The sequence below is a fragment of the Eublepharis macularius genome, chromosome 3 (assembly GCF_028583425.1).
Source record: "Eublepharis macularius isolate TG4126 chromosome 3, MPM_Emac_v1.0, whole genome shotgun sequence".
Taxonomy (NCBI): Eukaryota; Metazoa; Chordata; class Lepidosauria; order Squamata; family Eublepharidae; genus Eublepharis; species Eublepharis macularius.
In genome coordinates this window covers 136,313,485-136,331,872 of record NC_072792.1, presented here as the reverse complement: position 1 = coordinate 136,331,872, position 18,388 = coordinate 136,313,485, and the positions used below count along the sequence as shown (strand labels likewise).

At 40.3% G+C, this 18,388-nt stretch overlaps 1 protein-coding gene across 1 annotated transcript in view; it reads right to left on the bottom strand.

The window, feature by feature from the left end:
• Positions 1-11,242: 11,242 nt before the first annotated feature.
• CIP2A (cellular inhibitor of PP2A) overlaps positions 11,243-18,388 on the bottom strand; it is a 33,108-nt gene continuing 25,962 nt past the window's right edge. The window contains exons 19-21 of the mRNA XM_054974848.1: positions 18,056-18,138; positions 14,085-14,224; positions 11,243-12,777 (exon numbers count right to left, since the gene is read on the bottom strand). Coding sequence (XP_054830823.1) covers positions 12,607-12,777; positions 14,085-14,224; positions 18,056-18,138 — 394 coding nt within the window. The 3' untranslated portion in view covers positions 11,243-12,606. The remainder of the gene's footprint in view (positions 12,778-14,084; positions 14,225-18,055; positions 18,139-18,388) is intronic.

Genomic DNA, 18,388 nt, shown 5'->3' with positions numbered 1-18,388 from the left:
TGTGTGTCTGGATTGGATTAGTCATCACACAAATAACACAGCAGTGGTGGTACTTGGTGACCCTTATCTATTATTGTCAAAGTGTTTTTTCCAACATGTCACATGAAGCTATTACCTACCAATCAGCCCACTTGAATCTCTATCAGCTGCCAATGTTTTCCTACTTTAAAAGGTTGCTCTGAATGAAATTGAGCTTTACTTTCCAAATCTGAAGAAATCATAGGATGAAATGAATAGCTTTACTAAGCCAGATGTCTTACTGGAGAAGCAAGTGAATGCAGCTGCAAAGAAATGTTTTCTTCCAACTTAATTTAGTCCAGAAGATGGCCCCCTACCTGGATCCACTGCATGGTAACATAAATATTAAGAGTGTAATGCACGGGACATAGGTCTCCCCTCAAAGTCAACTTGGAGACTTCAGTTAGTGCAAAATGATGCAGCTCGATTCTTATCAATAGCTAGGTGGAACATGCATATTATATCCACATGGCACTCACTCCACTGGCTGCCTATCAGTTATTGGGTTCAATTCAATTCAAGGTACTGGCTATTGCAAACATCTGCAGTAAAGTGTGCAGTAGGCCAACCAGTTGAAACAAGTTAAAGGAACTCCTTGCCTCAGCTACCATCTGTTTACCCAGAAGTAGACTTCGGTCAAAGAGCACCCCCTGACTTCGGACCTGTTCCTTCAAGGGGAATGCAACCCCATCCAGAATAGGTGACACCTTAAATCCCTAGTCAGAACTTCCACTCACCAATAGCATTTCCATTTTGTCAGGATTAAACTTCAGTTTATAAGCCTCCATCCACTCCAAAACTGCCTCCAGATACCGGTTCATGATTTCTACCATCTCCCTGAAATCAGCCAGAAGCACAAGATAGAGCTGATTGTCATTTTCATATTGGCGACAACCCAGCTCAGATCCCCAGATGGCCTCACCCAGTGGTTTCATGAAGATCTTAAAGAGAATATGGGGATAAGACAGAACCACATGGGACCTCACAAGCCACAGGCCAAGGGGCTGAGCAGCAGTCCCCACCACTACCCCCTGAAACCTCCCCTCCAGGTAAGACCAGAACTGCCACAGAACAGTGCCTCCCAATCCCAGCTCAGAAGGTGGTCCAGAAGGATACTATTATTGTTGATATCAAAAGTCTGAGAGATCCAGGAGAATCAAGAGTCACACACCCTCTGTCCATCTCCTGGAACAAGTCGTTAACCAGGGCAACTAAAGCCATTTCAGTCCTGTAACCAAGGTCTAAAACTAGATTGGAAAGGATATAAACAATTCATCTCATCCAGAAAGCTTGAAGTTGTCCAGCCACCACCCATTCAGTCACCTTGCTCAGGAATGGAACATTTGAGAATTTTGAGATCTTCTGGATCTAGGGTAACAAGAAGAAAAATCCACTGTGACACTGAGAGATCTCTGTCTTTTGGTGCTACACCTCTGAAGATGCCAGCCACAGCTGCTGGCGAAACGTCAGGAACTACAATGCCAAGACCACGGCAAGACAGCCCGGAAAACCCCCAACAACCATCGTTCTCCGGCCGTGAAAGCCTTCGACAATACATCAAAAATCCTACTATTTCCACTTTCCCATCCCTGGCAGCCCAATAGCCTCTCCCCCTTTCCTGCTTCCTTCTCTCTTCCATCAGCCAACCTACCATCATCTGTCTCCCTGTCTTCAGCCCCATCCTCTCCCCCAGAGCCTCTATCCAGGAATACTATGGACCAGGTGATTCTAATAAGGCTTGAGTTTAAGGCTTTCTGGAAGTCAGTCCAGTAGACTGGAACCTTGGCCCGAGATACTAGAAGAATGAAGTTGATAGTGCACTGACATTCAAAGCAAGATCTAGGGATGACCAGGAACTCATATCAAACCTTTATCTAGGACAGTTTTAAGGAAATGGTATATCCTTAGGAATCAGGATGGGGTGTGTGTGAAAATTTTATATGCTGAAGAATGACTATCCTGCTTGTTTACAGACCACCCAGCTCCCCCATAAGCACCCTTTCTGAGTTGGCAGAGCTGCTAGCAAACATGGTGTTGGAGACACCCAGACTTATTGTTCTGGAAGACTTCAACATCCATGCTGAGTGTTCAAAGTCAGGCCCAGCTCAGGAATTTATAGCTTCCCTGGCAACTATCTCAAATAGTGTCAGGCCCTACACATAAAAAAGGCCACACACTAGACTTAATATTTTGCACTGAGCCTTTAAGAGAAAACCTTGTTTCAACATTGGAGGTTCAGCCTGAACCATGGTCAGATCATCTGCTGAAGACAAAAGTGAATATGGCCCCAACACCCTACAAAATAGGGGGTCCAATTAAAATGATTCGCCCACAAAGGCTCATAGACCCTTCCAGATTCCAAAATGCCTTGGGGGATTTTAGAATTCCAGACACATGCTCCACAGAAGTTGCTGTAGGAGCGTGGAACGCAAAGCTCCTTGAACCTATCGACACCATTGGTTTACCACGGAGCTGGCTGACCTGAAGAGGGCTGGAAGACGTCTAGAAAGATGCTGGCGACAAACACGCACAGAAACTAATAGAACTTGCTACAGAACACACTGGAGGATCTATGAAGCGGAAATGAAAGCAGCAAAGAAACGTTACTTCTTGGCAACCATTGCGTCGGCTAGTTCTCGACTGTCCCAATTGTTCAGGGTGTCCAGACACCTTCTAACCCCTAAATCTAAATCTTTACTGACCCAAGAACAGACAATTAGCTGTGAGGCCTTTGCTAAGTTTTTTGCTGATAAAATAGCACAAATACGTTCTGATCTAGATGCTAGCTGCAATACAAACGAGGTAGAAGAAATGCTTAATACACCATCTGGCCTATATTTGGACGGCTTTGAACCAATTACAATGACAGACCTTAACAGGATCCTGGCATTTATGAAAGCCACTACTTGTATGCTTGATCCTTGCCCATCTTGGCTGTTAAAATCAAGTAAAGATCACACAAGTGTACCACTGAGATCTATTGTAAATCAATCACTAACTCAGGGCACCTTCCCCCGGCCACTTAAACAGGCAGTTATCCATCCCCTAATTAAAAAACCATCTCTAGACAAAACTGATGTGGCCAATTATCATCCAGTCTCTAATCTGCCCTTTCTGGGCAAAGTGATTGAGAAAGCAGCAGCTGACCAACTCCAGATCTTCTCTAGAAAACTCCAGTGCTCTAGACTCTTTCCCGTCTGGATTCAGACCAGGGCATGGGACAGAGACAGCACTAGTAGTGTTAGTGGATGATTTCCATCTGAATATAGACAAGCCATGCCTCCTTATTGCTCCTCCTGGATCTGTCTGCAGCCTTTGACACAGTAGACCATGCCATCCTGCTGAGGCATTTAGAAACAGAAGTGGGCATCAAAGGATGTGCCCTGGACTGGTTTAAATCATTTCTCATGGAAAAGACTCAAAGGGTTGCTGTCAGAGATCAGCTATCTCCAGAATGGGAACTACCTTGTGAGGTCCCGCATAGCACAATCTTATCTCCCATGTTATTCAACCACTACATAAAACCTTTAGGAGAACTCATTCACAGCTATGGAGTGGGATGTCATCAATATGCAGATGATACCCAACTCTATATCTTGCTATCCAGGTTCCCACAAAATTCTGTAGGAATCTTAGATCGCTGCCTGACAGCCGTAGTGAAATGGCTGAAAAATAACAAATTAAAATTGAACCCAGACAAGACTGAAGTGATGCTTGTTGGGAAGTCAGAGATCTTGAAGGACATTGTACTCCCCACTTTCAATGGAGTTCGTTTGACCCTTGCAGACTCAGTTAAGAGCCTAGGGGTTATACTGGACCCAGCGCTACTACTAGAAAAACAAGTTAAGGCAGCTGCAAAAAATGCTTACTACAATCTCACTCTAGCATGGAAAATGGCTTATCTAGACACGCTTGACCTAGCCACCTGGATCCATATCCTACAGTAACATCAAAACTTGACTATTGTAATGCATTATACATTGGTTTCCCGTCTAAGCTAACTAGGAGGCTCCAATTGGTGCAAAATGCTACGGCTCAACTATTATTAGGAACGAGCAGGAGCTTGAACATCACTCCCATCCTACAGTCACTCCATTGGCTACCTATCAGTTACTGTGCTCAGTTCAAGGTATTGGTTATTACATACAAAGCTCTTCACGGCCTTGGTCCAGCATACCTATGGGACCGCCTCCCTCCTTATGTCCCTCCACAGCAGCTTCACTCATCTGAACAGGGTCTCTTGCACGTGCCAGCCTGTACATGGGCGAAATCAACAGCAGCCCATACATGGGCTTTCTCTGTGGTGGCCCCTACCCTATGGAATGGCCTGCCTGAGGAGGTCAGGAAAGCCCCCACGCTCCTGGCTTTCCGCAAACAATGCAAAACTGAATTATTCAAAAAGGCCCTTTTCTCAGCTAAAAGGGCGGTATTGTAGGAAAGGGGTCCCAGATGTTTCGCTAACGAGTTAGAAACCATAGAGTTCACCATTATGTTGCCTTACACATTATCTGTTGTTTTAAATATGTACTTCTCTATATTACCTGTGCTTTATGTTGTTTAATGTAAGTCCTAGAATTGATTATGTTCTGTTTCAGCAATTCCTCAACCCCATACTGGATCCTTGCTAATACTATGTCTTTGTAAACTTATATTCAATTACCCCATGACAGTTTATGGAAATGTTCTTGACACTGTATAGAAATGCTTGCCCTTGTCCCACACTATGTAATCCACCTTCTGTCTCAGTGAGAAAGGCGGAATATAAATGATATAAACAAACAAACAAACTTTGTGTGGGCTTCATGTAATCCTTGCGCTGTATTCAGTCCTTAGACTTGCATCTCTTGAATACTGCCTAAGTGTACCATGTGGTTAGCTGCTTTTGAAATACCAAAGTCAAAGAACAATTATTTGTGCATTTAAAAGTGGAAGTGAATTGCCACTAAAATTCAGTGACAAAACAGGGGCCAGGCCGAACCACAAACTAACAAGATACCGATTTGGATCAGCAATTTTCCTGTTCTTAGCCATTTCCTCTATGTGCTTTTAAATAAAAAGAGCAGCAAGTGTCAGAGACTTAGCACTGGAAGAAATGAAAAAAAGGCTACAACTAGAAGTTGGTTGTATAATAATTTCTACCTAGCTTGGATTATACTTTTTCAAAAGTTTTATAAAGCTAAGACTGAACAGCTTTGATAAAAATATCTTTTGCCCAAGAGGTCATGCCAATCTTACTGAAAAAGAAATAAGAATCAATCATTTTTCTTTAACTTTGACTAAACTTCAGTGGCTGCTAATTTGTTTCTGGACCAAATTTAAATAGCTGATTTCAACTTTAAAGCTGTAAACTGGGGTACTTCAAGGACAGCTCTCTCTGGTGGTACACTTTAGTCAGCTGGAGAGGCTGTGCTATCAGGGGGTGGTGACATATGACAGGGCTTTCTTAATGGTGGCACTTAAGGAATGTTATCAAAATATATTTTGCCTCATTCTTTTTTCCCTTCTAAATGAGCAATTTTTCTTTGACAGGCTTTTACTTTAACAATGCTAATTCTGAGGGCGAGCAAGATTCAGGTCTACCTTAGAGACCAACTAGATTTCCAGGTTACGAGCTTTCAAATAGCTGGCTTTCTGGGTTATATAATGCTGATTATTTATTTATTGCCTGGTTCTTTCTTTCATGTAGATTTTTATTATGTTCTATGTTGTATTTTAAGTTAATTTCTATTATTGTTGCAAGTCGTGTTTTTAAAAATGCCATGAATAAGTCAACAACAAATTTATTGTGCCATAAAGTGTTGGGGATTAGAGCCCACTCCATCAGTTGCATGAAGTGGTTTAGAAATAAGCAGTATTTGTAATAAAGGCAACTCTCATGCATAAGATTGGGAGAGAGGGCGCTACTACAACCTAGATTTCAATTGATGAGTACCAGCTAAAAATAGATTAAAATGTATTCCTAAGCTGTGTCCCCAAGCAATGGAGTGAGACACAACAAAGACACTTGAAACAAATGACCCTTGCCTTCTTTCAGTGATGAGACTAGAATCCAGTGTAAGTAGATAAGTGTTCTTTTTCAGAGCTTATCATATAAGCCTTTTAAGACTAGAATTGCTAGGGCCTTATATTTCCTTTCAGATGTCAGAACTTTTTGGCACTCTTAGAAGACAGTTGAAATGTAAACCATGAATACTAATGTAAACAATATGATCAAATATTTTACAGTAATACTCAACAGCTGCCTGGTGGCAAAATTAGTTTCTAATCACATAGTGCAGAGCAGGAGCCCCAAAATGCATTACAGCGGCCATTACTTTGAAGTCCTTCTGTATCCACATGCTGCTTTACCCTCTTTTAGAAAGACTAATATTAAGTACATATAATTCCCGAGTGGTTATTCTGCTATGAAGGAAATCCTGGCAGAACACAATGGCAGTCTGGGGCAAATGAGGAACATTTTCAAAGATCATGTCTTAATTTGTGGAAACTTGCAAAATACATCAAAAAGATAACAGCATATTTTCAAATGATAGTACCATCAGTCCTAGATTAAAATAGCATCTGTTTTTTATTGCACTACTTACTAGAAGTTTTCATAGCATGTGGCTAGCAAGCCATGTGACAATCTTTTTAGTAGTTCCCTAAAATACCCTGGTACTGTTACCAACTCAGCAGAAAGCCCCAGGCAGTATAATCATGATAATAGCATTCGATTTATATACCGCCCTTCAGGACAACTTAACACCCACTCAGAGCAGTTTACAAAGTATGTTATTATCATCTCCACAATCACCCTGTGAGGTGGGTGGGGCTGCGAGAGCTCCGGAGAGCTGTGACTGACCCAAGGTCACCTAGCTGGCTTCAAGCAGAGATGGGAATCATACCTAGTTCTCCAGATTAGAGTCCCATTGCTCTTAACCACTACACCAAACTGGCTGTTAGTTCTGTTGGTATTTAGTATTTGAATTATAGCTCCTACCACCAACTCTAATGATGGATGCACTTAGCGAGATTTCGCCCCCTTCTTCTATTCAAGGGCACCACTTTCTGGGGGCCCACCTTTCTGGAAAAAACAGCACAAATGTAAACTGGTGCTCCTGAGATCCATAAAAGCAAGCCAGCCCAGAAGGGTATAAAAAGCTGCTACTGAAGTTCTAGCAAAATCAACAGTGATGCACTAGCTGTCTAAACATCAGTGAAGGTTGCCTATCAAGGCCTCTTTTCTAAAACTGGGTCTGAAAAGAGATTGTCACATTTTTCAAGTCTCAAACTTTTATTAGATTAAGCTTGTTCAATGTGACTACTAGATTAAGATTGTTCAATATGATTCATATGCCATGAGCCCATGGCAACTTTAGTCCACGTATCACATCATGTACAGTATTGTCAGATAATCAATACCAAGGAATCCTGCAACTGTAACAGAGCTCTTCTCCAAGAGCGGAATGTTTGAGACTAGACAGCTGTTATCCAGGTTCGAAGAACCAAGTAAAGATTTCTTTAACAGAATCAGCCTGTTATGATTGATTTAGTTGGTCTTTAAGGCGTTACTGGACCCAAATCTTGCTCTTCTACTACAGCCCAACATGGCTACCCACCTGAAACAATCTCCAGCAAGTATTTTTAAATTGCTAAATAGTGTCTTCAATTTGGACAGGGATAAAACATTTTCTCTATACCATTTTTCAAGTCTCAAATAGTCTTGGCATTTGCCCTGCTAGGGAAAACATGCTGACTGCACAAATTTGTTAAGAAAGCAAATAATCATTCTAAGAAAATTATTAGATGAGACAACTGAACTCCCTCTCCCTGCATGTGGATTAGGTGGTCTGTATAGCTACTACTTTTCTTAAAACTGTACTAGAGATACATCATATATTTTCCAGTATCTTATCTGAGTTGACCTTTAGAGAAGCCCTTATCTATTGAAGTTTAAGGTTCATCTGAAATTCTTTTTATCCAAATTGTGAAAGTCAAAGGTGGAACTGATGAACTAGGTACTTTCAATTTTTCTGGTTTTGAATTCTATAGAACATGCTGCAGGCAATTTGCATCTGCTTTATATTCATTTACATTCATTCTGTAACTTGCCAACATCCATAGGCTCCTGCTAACACTCCAAAATGAACAAGCTTGATATGATTATATTTATGGCTATATCAAGATTCTTTTGGTGTTTTACCAAAGCATATCTTAATGTACTTGTAAGTAAATTGCACTGAAATCAATGGGACACACCTGCAGTAGAAAAGTTAAGGTCGCTGGTACCAGTGATATAATGGCAACTGCAATATAGTGAGAATCTTCATATTTTTCAAGTCTCCAACTTTTATTAGATTAAGCTTGTTCAATATGGTCAGGGTCCATGAGCCCATGGCAGCTTTAGTCCATGTATCACAACATGTATAGCATTGTCAGATTTCCTGCTTCTCAAGCAAAGTCCGTGAACCTATTCCCCATCAGAATTCCTCTTAGCTGTCATAATCTGGTAGAATGGAGATCAGCCTGGCTCCAGGCACCTGTCAAGAACCACTCTGACTCTGTTCTCTCTTCCAAGCAGTTGGCAGAACTGCATGTTAACTGCCAGATACCCTGTAGGCAGCTGCCTTAAGGCAGTGCCAAAGGCTGCTGACTGTTCGGGGGCAATTAGGACAGATTTGGGAGAAGGAAGATTTAATTCAACTGCAATTGTTCTGCAGCATTTAATATAGCAACTAAGTATTCTACAGTATTAGTGATTTCTGGTAAATCAGAAAAAAAATTCAGATGAAAATCACCCAGCCTGGCATTTGAATCTCTGGAGGTACTGAAACAGCAGCAAATGGTGCTGGCAACACTTAAGAGTAAAACACTAAAAAAAAATCAGTGAACATCAACAGGCAAAGAGCTTCAAAATATTCATTTTTTTTGCAGAAATATTGTTTGCATTATGATACAATAGGTATGGAGATGATACTGGAAAAAAAGATTCAACGTGGTGACTATTCCTAGTAAACTGGTGATGTTAGGAGAAAACAGCTTGAGCTTCTTTTTAGTTTGGACAATGTCTTGTGTCACCTTCATAATGCACTAAGCTTTTGTGAACCAGAACCCACTTCCACAGAAAGCTTATGCAAAAGTAAATTTAAGTTGCCATAAAATTCTCATTTTGGCAATCACAGCCCAACACAGCTACGTCTCTAAAATTTGTCATCATTGGTTTGAATTGTTATTTAATTGGGAATGGATGTTTGTTTAAAAGAAAAGTTAATTAATTAAGAAATTCTCTAACATCAGCAGATAGAGACACAGAGCTAGCTCATACAGACAAACCATGTAGTTCAGTGCTGTTTACTGTGAATCAGATGGGTTTTCTGAGGTCTCAGACAGAGAAAGCTCTTTTTCAGCACCAATTACATGAGATCCTTTTAAGTGGTAATGCCAAGGATTGAATTTGGGATCCTGAATGCAAAGCAGGCGCTCTACCACTGCCCATGATTAGCACTTTCAAGCCCCATTATTTCAATCCTCAGCTGGACAAGCAAGACAAGACCACCTTATCCTCTATCAGCCTATCATGTAACGTATTTATTTATCTATTTATCTATTTATGTCATTTATAGTACACCTTTCTCACTGAGACTCAAGGCGGATTACACAGTATGAGATTAGTACAATCAGTATCAAGGACATTTCAATACAGTATCAAGGACATTTCATAAACAATACCATAGGGTAAATAGATACAAGTTTAAAAGACATAGTATTAGCAAGAATCCAATACAGAGTAGAAAAAAATACTGAAGCAGAACTTAATCAATTCTAGGACTAACGTTAGACAACATGGAGCACTGGTGGTACATAGAACATATTTAAAGCAGCAGATAATATGTAATGCAATATAGTGATGGAGTCTATGGTCCCTAACTCATTAGCGAAGTATCTGAGACCCCATCCCTACAATACAGCCCTTGCATTCGAGTAAAAAGCCTTTTTGAATAGTTCAGTTTTGCATCGTTTACAAAAAGCCAGGTGAGTGGGAGCTCTTCTGACTTCCTCAGGCAGGTCATTCCACAGGACAGGGCCACCACAGAGAAAGCTGCTGCTGACTTCACCTGTGTGCAGCCTGGCACCTGCAGGAGACCCTGTTCAAATGAGTGAAGCTGCTGTGGAGGAGCATAGGGAGGGAGGTGGTCCCGTAGGTATGCTGGACCAAAGCTGTAAAGAACTTTGTCTGTAATAACAAATACCTTGAACTGAGCACAGTAACTGATGGGTAGCCAATGGAGCGAATGTAGGATGGGAGTGATGTTCATGCTCTTGCTCGCTCCTGCTAACAGTCAAGCTGCAGCATTTTGCACTAATTGGAGCCTCCTAGTTAACTTAGATGGGAGACTTATGTATAGAGCATTACAACACGGCATTTTACAACAAAGTCAAAGTGAAGGGTATATTGCGATCTGTGATAGATATTAGACAGGCACTAACCATGCCAAGTAACCATGTCACTTAGCCCACCTTATTAAAATAATAATTCCAAACCTGTGCAGAACTGTAATAATTCCTTAGCCAATAAGCTCAAGTGTGCCAGAAACCTATCAAAACAAAAACAAAGGAATACCCCATCCCCCCAAACACTTTAAGACATTATCACATAAAAGCAAACACTCTCCACAATCAGACTGCTCCCTTAGTCTCCAGTGGAAAGACAAAACTCTATGATACCCTAGTATGCAGACAACCAAAATACATTGCCTCAGCAGTGGCTCAATAATGGTGTGAGGGTAAACAGAACTACTCCAAGACAAATTGATGCACTGGGTTAGCTGGTCCACTTTCAGAGGGTTACTTTTCGCAGCAGCTGGTGTTGCTGCTCAACATGGCTGCCTGATGATAGCAAACAGAGAACAAGATGGCAGGTTCTAGAAGGGGAGATGATGACACATGCACCCCTTTTCAGCCAGCATGCCGGCTGTAGGATTTCCCAAAGGCTGGGGGAGAGAGGCAGAGCAGTTACTTACAGCTCTGATCTTGATGCAAACAACTCTCTCTCTCACTCTCACTCACACACAAACTTCTTTCTAACATGTTTTCAAATTCAGGGCTTTTAAAAAATTGAGCAGTGGGTTTTTTAAATCATGTGAATCACCCCCCTCATCTGAAGTGCACAGACACATTCTCACTGTAGGCCCTGTAGCTATAGAAAACAACTTTTCTGAGCCTGTTTAAACAAAGCTTGGTTTATTATCAGTACAGTACACTTAAGTGAGGTAATTTCTTTTTAAAGACAAGTAGGTGAATTTGTGATCCAAGCCCCTGTGCTGTATAAAATACGTTAACACACAAATGTGGAATCAATTTTTTTTATTTCCCTTCACAGAGACAAACGATATCTAGAAAAAAATTATGAAGAGTCATCTATGAATAACTATTTCATTAAAAAGTTAAAAGCTAGTATTTCATTAAAAACTGGCTTGATTAAAAACAGTTTCATTAAAAACTGCTACTACTGAGCAGAAGTTGGAAGTTTTGTAAAATGTAACCAATTTAAGCCCAAATCGCTAAAGCAAAAGATTAAGACATAGGAACTAAAGGGAAAGCTAAGGTATTTATTGATGTTGTATCTTAACATCAGCGTAATAAGTGAAATTAGGATTAAGAGAGCTTCAAAATTTTAGTGTCTCCAAACACTGACAGATTTTTTAAAAGAAATAAAATACACATGGGAATACAGGGATATTGTACTTTAAATAAATGCATGCTTTTGCCTTTATAGTCAAAGTTAACTTTGAGAACATACATTTAAAGTTCATTACTCTAATATTCAGAGGTGGTTTATTAAATATTCAGTGGTTAAAAGTGTATAAATTATCTCTACATTTAAGTGTGGGAAATACAATTATATAATGAAAATTCAAAAGTGACTATATGAAGCTTGACACAATAAAGAAATGGCAGCACTGACAGCTCCAGATAAGAGAGATATTTTCAGATAGCTAAAATGAAAAACAGTATATAACATGGAAATAAAAATAATAAGCCAACTATACATATGTATTTTTCTGGTTTCTGACTTTAGACATTAACAGCTTAATATGCTAGGACACTTCTAATGGCTCAATTAATGTAATACATAGTGTAGTGATTTAATATCTGTACAATATTTAAAAATTCGTATCTCGGTATCATGCAGTTTGGTATATTTTTCCTTCAGGTGGCCAAATTCTACTGTACACATTACTATATCCACAGCATTTAAAACTATATTTAAAAACCCATACTTGTAAAAGTCAGCCTAAAAGCGGGTCATCATTTATCCCAACACAAGTCCCATTATGACTGACAGGATGCGCACCAAAAAGATCTGCTACTTTTCAAAATACGAAACTGCTTATCAAGCCAGGAAGATGAGGTCCCCACTATAGCTGATACAGGTGGATACTAGTGTCAACAACAAAGAAGCTGTCCTGTATTTTGTAAAAAGGCACAATCTGCACTACAATAGTAGTAATTTTCAAGACTGACCAAAAATAGAATTTCTTTTACATAATACTGAAGACTTACATTATTTGGCTTTTGGGATGAAATATAGTACTAAATAATCAGGTTTTATAAACTGAGGTTGACAGCCTCTGCACTTAGTTTACCACCACTTAAACTGTGTATCATGGCTATCATATGAGAATGTTTATTCAGCTCTTCTTGCTGGAGTTTGACTAAGGCCTCCTTTTCTTCCAATCGTCCTTCCAGTTGTGTCTTCTGAACTTCCAAGGAAGATGCCTAAGGTACATATTATTTATTATTTCATCATTTGTCTCCAGTATATATATTTGCCCATCATCTAGCAACCTGGGCAGGACTAAAAACATGTTGACTTATGTACTTAATTTAGCTCATCCACAAATCATGCTTTATGTGAACAATACAGTGCTTCAGATTACAATGTAGTAGACCATGCTTGGCAGACTGTATACAATTTTTTTGAAAAAAGATTCCATGGATAAGATGAAGAATAAAAATGCATACATCCCTAAATCACCCAACATTCCTGGAAAAAATGCTTGGAGGAATGGCAATTCCATCTCCTAAGACCATGGCTATTGAGTAAGCTAAGGGAGAAGTATGCAGTTTGCAAGAAGGGCAGAACTTGGGCAAGCAGAGATAAAGGCAAGACACAGAAAGAAGAAATACTTGTCAAACAGAGGGGTCACAGCTGAGTGTAGGATGGTTTCAGAAGTATAGGATACAGTGCATGCATAAATGAATATAATAGCCAAAGTAAAGATTTTTGGCATTTGTCCTGGGAATAATAGGATTTATTACAATAAGTTTTTAAAAGTAAGGTAGCATTAATATGCAAAGCTTTATTATTGTCCCTCCAAACAAAAAATGGTAATACACACTTGTTTTGCATGTTAATAATTGGTCCTCTTTCCCATGAAGTGGGCAAACCATAACTCCATAGAAGTGGCTAAGAGCTTGTAACTGGGAGACAGGACAGAAAAAGCCAGTGCCATCACCAGATGTAATCAACAGACAGGAAAGATGCACAATTACTGCACTTGGGTGCATTCTGAGCAGTGTGGTTTAAAACATCCCACAATCCATCAGAAGAAAGTACTGATTGTTGCTGATCTTCCCCATTATTCCTACCCAAGCAGCTCCATTTAACCCTGGAAACATAATTCCCAGAGTTGTGGCATATATGTGGACTTATGCAAGTTGGGGGTGCTGCAGTGTAGAGTGGAAAGGGAACAGAAATCCCCCTTCCTGCCTCTTTCATCCACACAGCTGTGCTGACAAAAAGGGGGCGCACACCCAATCCACATGGCTAAATGCATCCCCAAATGGGTTCTCCAACTTGGGGAATCAAGTTTCTCAGGGTCAGGTGAAGTTGCAGGTGAAAACCCCAGGATTATTTTGTTCACACATCCAACACAAAGCCACTGGATTTCTGACTGGGACTGGACAAAGGGCTTGGGAAAACTTAAGACTTCACCTTTCCCATTTATTATTAGCAATAAACAACCCTGTTTAATTCCTCAGCCCTTTCAGAAATGTACTATATTGGCATGAGCTTCGCTTACCTTTATACTCAGTTCCTTTCTTGCTTGTTCTGTTTTACTTAATTCTTTTCTAAGGATGTCAATGGTCTCTTCCATATCAGTTTTTTCCTTCTCCCTTGCTTTCAGTTTTTCTTCCTGAACTTTTACCTTTTGTTGCAAACCTTTTGAAGAATTAGTAAGAAGAAAACACGGTGTTTTTAGTCAGATATTGCATCAGTTACAGTTAAATGAGTTACACAGCACTGCCATCTACTGAACACTGGTAACTCTTGTCTTCAGTGTTTGCCCCATAACCAAAAACACGTTTGCTGCAGAAACTGGTGGAGACATTTAATCTCAAAGGACCAATTTAAGAAACAAGCTTTCTCTGAGTATGCATTTATTCTATTAAAATAGAAAAGTGCTACTTCATTGTTTTAAAAGCCTCACTTTTAAAAGCATAACTATTCTAAACATACAACAGAAACTGTTTTTCTTAAATTGGCTTCTATAGTGCTGCTGCCCACCTGAGCTGTACTAACCGGTGCTTCTTGGGTCATGATGAGAGGCTTAGGCCAGATAAAGTAAGTACTGGCACATGATCTCAAATCTGTACATGAAGATTATAACTGAAGATTCAGAGGAAATTCAGTTGGAGGTTATGATCATCTACTCACATACGAGCCTGCAGAAGACTGAGGTAATTATCTGAGGCCCTGTCTGAGATGTGACGTGATTAGGGTTTCAGTCCTATGCATCCTTACCTGGAAATATGCCCCACTAAATAGGACATATATCTGAGTAGGCACAGATAGGACAGTGCCAAACCTTTAAAAAAATTACCCAAGCCTCCCTTGATATCACCAATAGATGCCTATTATGATGCTACTACAAGAAATAAAATAGATCATGTAAATTATGAATATGTGATAGACAAGTAAGGAAATATAAAATCATGGTAAGAAATTCATGCTCAAGAAAAAATATCCTATGGTTGATGTGTTATCAAATGGTGTCCAAATTCAATGAACAATTATCCATAAAAGGTGGCCAGTTAAGTGAAAAACAGCATTTGAACAATTAATCACTGGAGATTCAGAACACCTATTAGGAAAAATATATAAAATTTATTGCAATATGCCACAGAATCAGAACAAGTTAAAAACTGTATGATAAAATGGATGCAAATTTTTGGAGAAAGTGTCTCTATTAACCAATAGAAAAATTTACGGACAAAAGAAAATGTCATTGTAACACTGAGAGATCTCTGTCTTTTGGTGCTACACCTCTGAAGATGCCAGTCACAGCTGCTGGCGAAACATCAGGAACTACAATGCCAAGACCACGGATATACAGCCCGGAGAATCCACAACAACCATCATTCTCCGGCCGTGAAAGCCTTCGACAATATCTGCTTTAATATCTGTTGCGTCTCTTCATGAATTTTTATCCAATATCTTCTCACCTTCTTACATGTCCATCACATATGATAGAACATTTGCATTTGTAAATTGACATTTTCAACACCTTCCATTGTAGTCCTTATTGGTTCTTGCAATGTCCTTCAGTGTGGTATATAATCTATCTAATGTTAAGAATGTTTATTTCACAGTCTGTAAATTTAATTTCTTTTATATTATCAGAAGCCAACTGTTCCCATTATCAGAAGCTACTGATTGCATCTACTCCCCTCTCCCCTCTCCACCTATATATCTGACCAGTTTCTCCTTACCCTCCATGCATCTGACGAAGAGAACTGTGATTCTCGAAAGATTATGCTACAGTAAAGTTGGTTAGTCTTAAAGGTGCTACTGGACTGTTTTCGGTTTTGCTACTACAGACTAACACAGCTAACTCCTCTGGATATAAAACAGTAAAACACAGTCCAACAAGGATCTCTAAAATGTGGCAGGGTGGTAACTTCAGTACATATCACCATGGGTAGGCACTACAGATCTCAGTTAGGCTTTGGAAGTGAAGCAGACCAGGCAAGGGACCAGCAGGACAGTTCACCAGCTCTTCAACCATTTTCATAGGCCTGGCTGAACATCTCTGTTTTGCAGGCCTGGTAGAACTGTAATAAGTCCTGCAAGGCCTGGATCTCAGCTGGGGAGAGTGTTCCACCAGGCCGGAGCCAGAGCCAAGAAGGTTATGGCCCTGATCAAGGCCAGACAAACATCCTTGGGGCCAGGGACCACCAACAAATGTTTGTCTGCAGAGCATAACATCCTCTGGGGAACGTACAGGGAGAGACAGTCCCGTAGATATGCAGGTCTGAGTCCACTAAGGGCCTTAAAGGTTAACATCAATACCTTGAACTTGACTTGGAATTCAACTGGAGCCAGTGCAGCTGGCACAATACAGGTCAAATGTGTCCTAAACAGAGTTCCACATTCTAGAACAGTTACACTTCCCAGGTCAATCCTAAGGGCAGCCCTGCGTTGAGTGAGTTGTGGTAGTCCAATCTGGAGGTGACCCTTGCAAGAATCACTGTAGTTAGGTCATAGGCAGAGAGGTAGGGAGCAAGCTGCCTGATTGTCAGAGATAGAAAAATGCCGATCTAGTAACCAACAAGACCTGGGCCTCCATTAATAAGGAGGCATCCAGACAGAGCCACACTCAGGCGCCTCACTATCGACACAGGTGCGCCCCATCTAAGGCTGGGAGCCAGGTTCCTGAATCCAACAGCCCATGACCCAGATACAGGACCTCCATCTTCATAGGGTTCAGCTTCAATCAACTCTGCTTTATCCACAGTCACAGCATTCAAAGCCCTAGCCAGAATTTCTGGGGGCAGGGGCATACTGATGACAACCTAGTCCAAAGATTTGGGCCAACTGGGCAAGCGGGCACATATAGATGTTGAATAGCACTGGGGAGAGAATCACCCCTGAACACCACATACTAGTGGCTACCTAGGTGACATCTGCTCCCCAAGCACCACCCTCTGTCCTCGACCATAGAGAAAGAAGGCCAGCCACTATACGGCAGCCCCACGTATGCCCACATTTGCGAGGCAGTGGGTCAAAAGACCATAATCTACCGTGTCAAATGCTGCCGTCAGTTCCAGCACCAGCAACGTTGATCCACCTTGATCCAGATGCCTATGAAGGTCATCTGTGAGGGTGACCAGCGCCATCTACATCTCATGGCTAGGGTGGAAGCTGAACTGAAATGGACCCAGGACAGTATGTTGGTTTGGGTCCAACATGCCTGAAGGATCACCTACTCTCTTATGAACCTACGCAACCACTATGGTCACCTTTGGTGGCCCTGCTTTGAGTTCTCCCATCTTCTCAAATTAGGAAGATCACAACCCGGGAGAAGATCTTCTCAGTCATGGCACCAAAACTCTAGAACTATCTGGGAGATTCACTTGTCCTCTTCTGCTGCCAAGTTCTGTAAGTGAGTGAAGACTCTTTTGCTTTGTTTGGCATTCCCTCAGTGAGTCCTCCATCCTGCCCAATGTTTTTATTGCTGTTTTTATGTCTTTATATATTTTAATGTTTTAATTGTTTAATGATATGTTGATTCTTTTTGGTTGGTATTACTATGTGATTTTATTGTGTATGTTTTAATTTTTTAGTCAGCCTCGTATTCCTTTTGAAGGTAGAAAGGTAGGATATAAGTTTTGTAAAACAAATAATAAATATTTATTCTTTACCCTAGACCCTAATGGGAAAGAACAGGCTGTTGTTCAAGTTTCACCAAGTACCTAAGTCAGCAAATTACTTTGGTTTGTATAGCTTATTAGAATAAAAACAGGTGCCATCATTTATATAAGAGAGATGCAATTACAACTACTCAAGCAAAAGTAATTGTGGGAACGTGTACACTTGAAGAAGCTAGTTTTTATGCATGTTTGGAACTGGGCTGTCCTGCACACCTGACAACAATACACCTTTGTAAATTTATATACTTTTCAAAGAAAAAAAATAGAAAAGCAGCATTTTCTAGTCTGGGTTTATCCTGATGAAGGTGACAGGTATCAGCATACTTCAACACTAACTTACTTGATATTTTTCCATCTTTCTCTTGTAGCTGTTTGTGCAATTCTTTTCTGTGCTCTTCTGTTTCCAGCAGTTGAGATACAGTTCTGAAAAATTGAATGGCAAAAATTTAAAGTTTTCCCAAAGAACAGAGATGTGAAGTTTCCCTCATTCATCAGCAGATTACCGTAATGTTTGCTTATCACAGCGTTGTTATGTAGAATAAAATGGATCATTGGGCCAAGAAATTTTAAAAAGCACTCTTCTCTGAATATAAATATATGCAAATCAAAGCTAGCATTAAAACTTCTATCCTAACACAATGGCTTTTTGATTAACTCAGCTTCACTTTCTTGA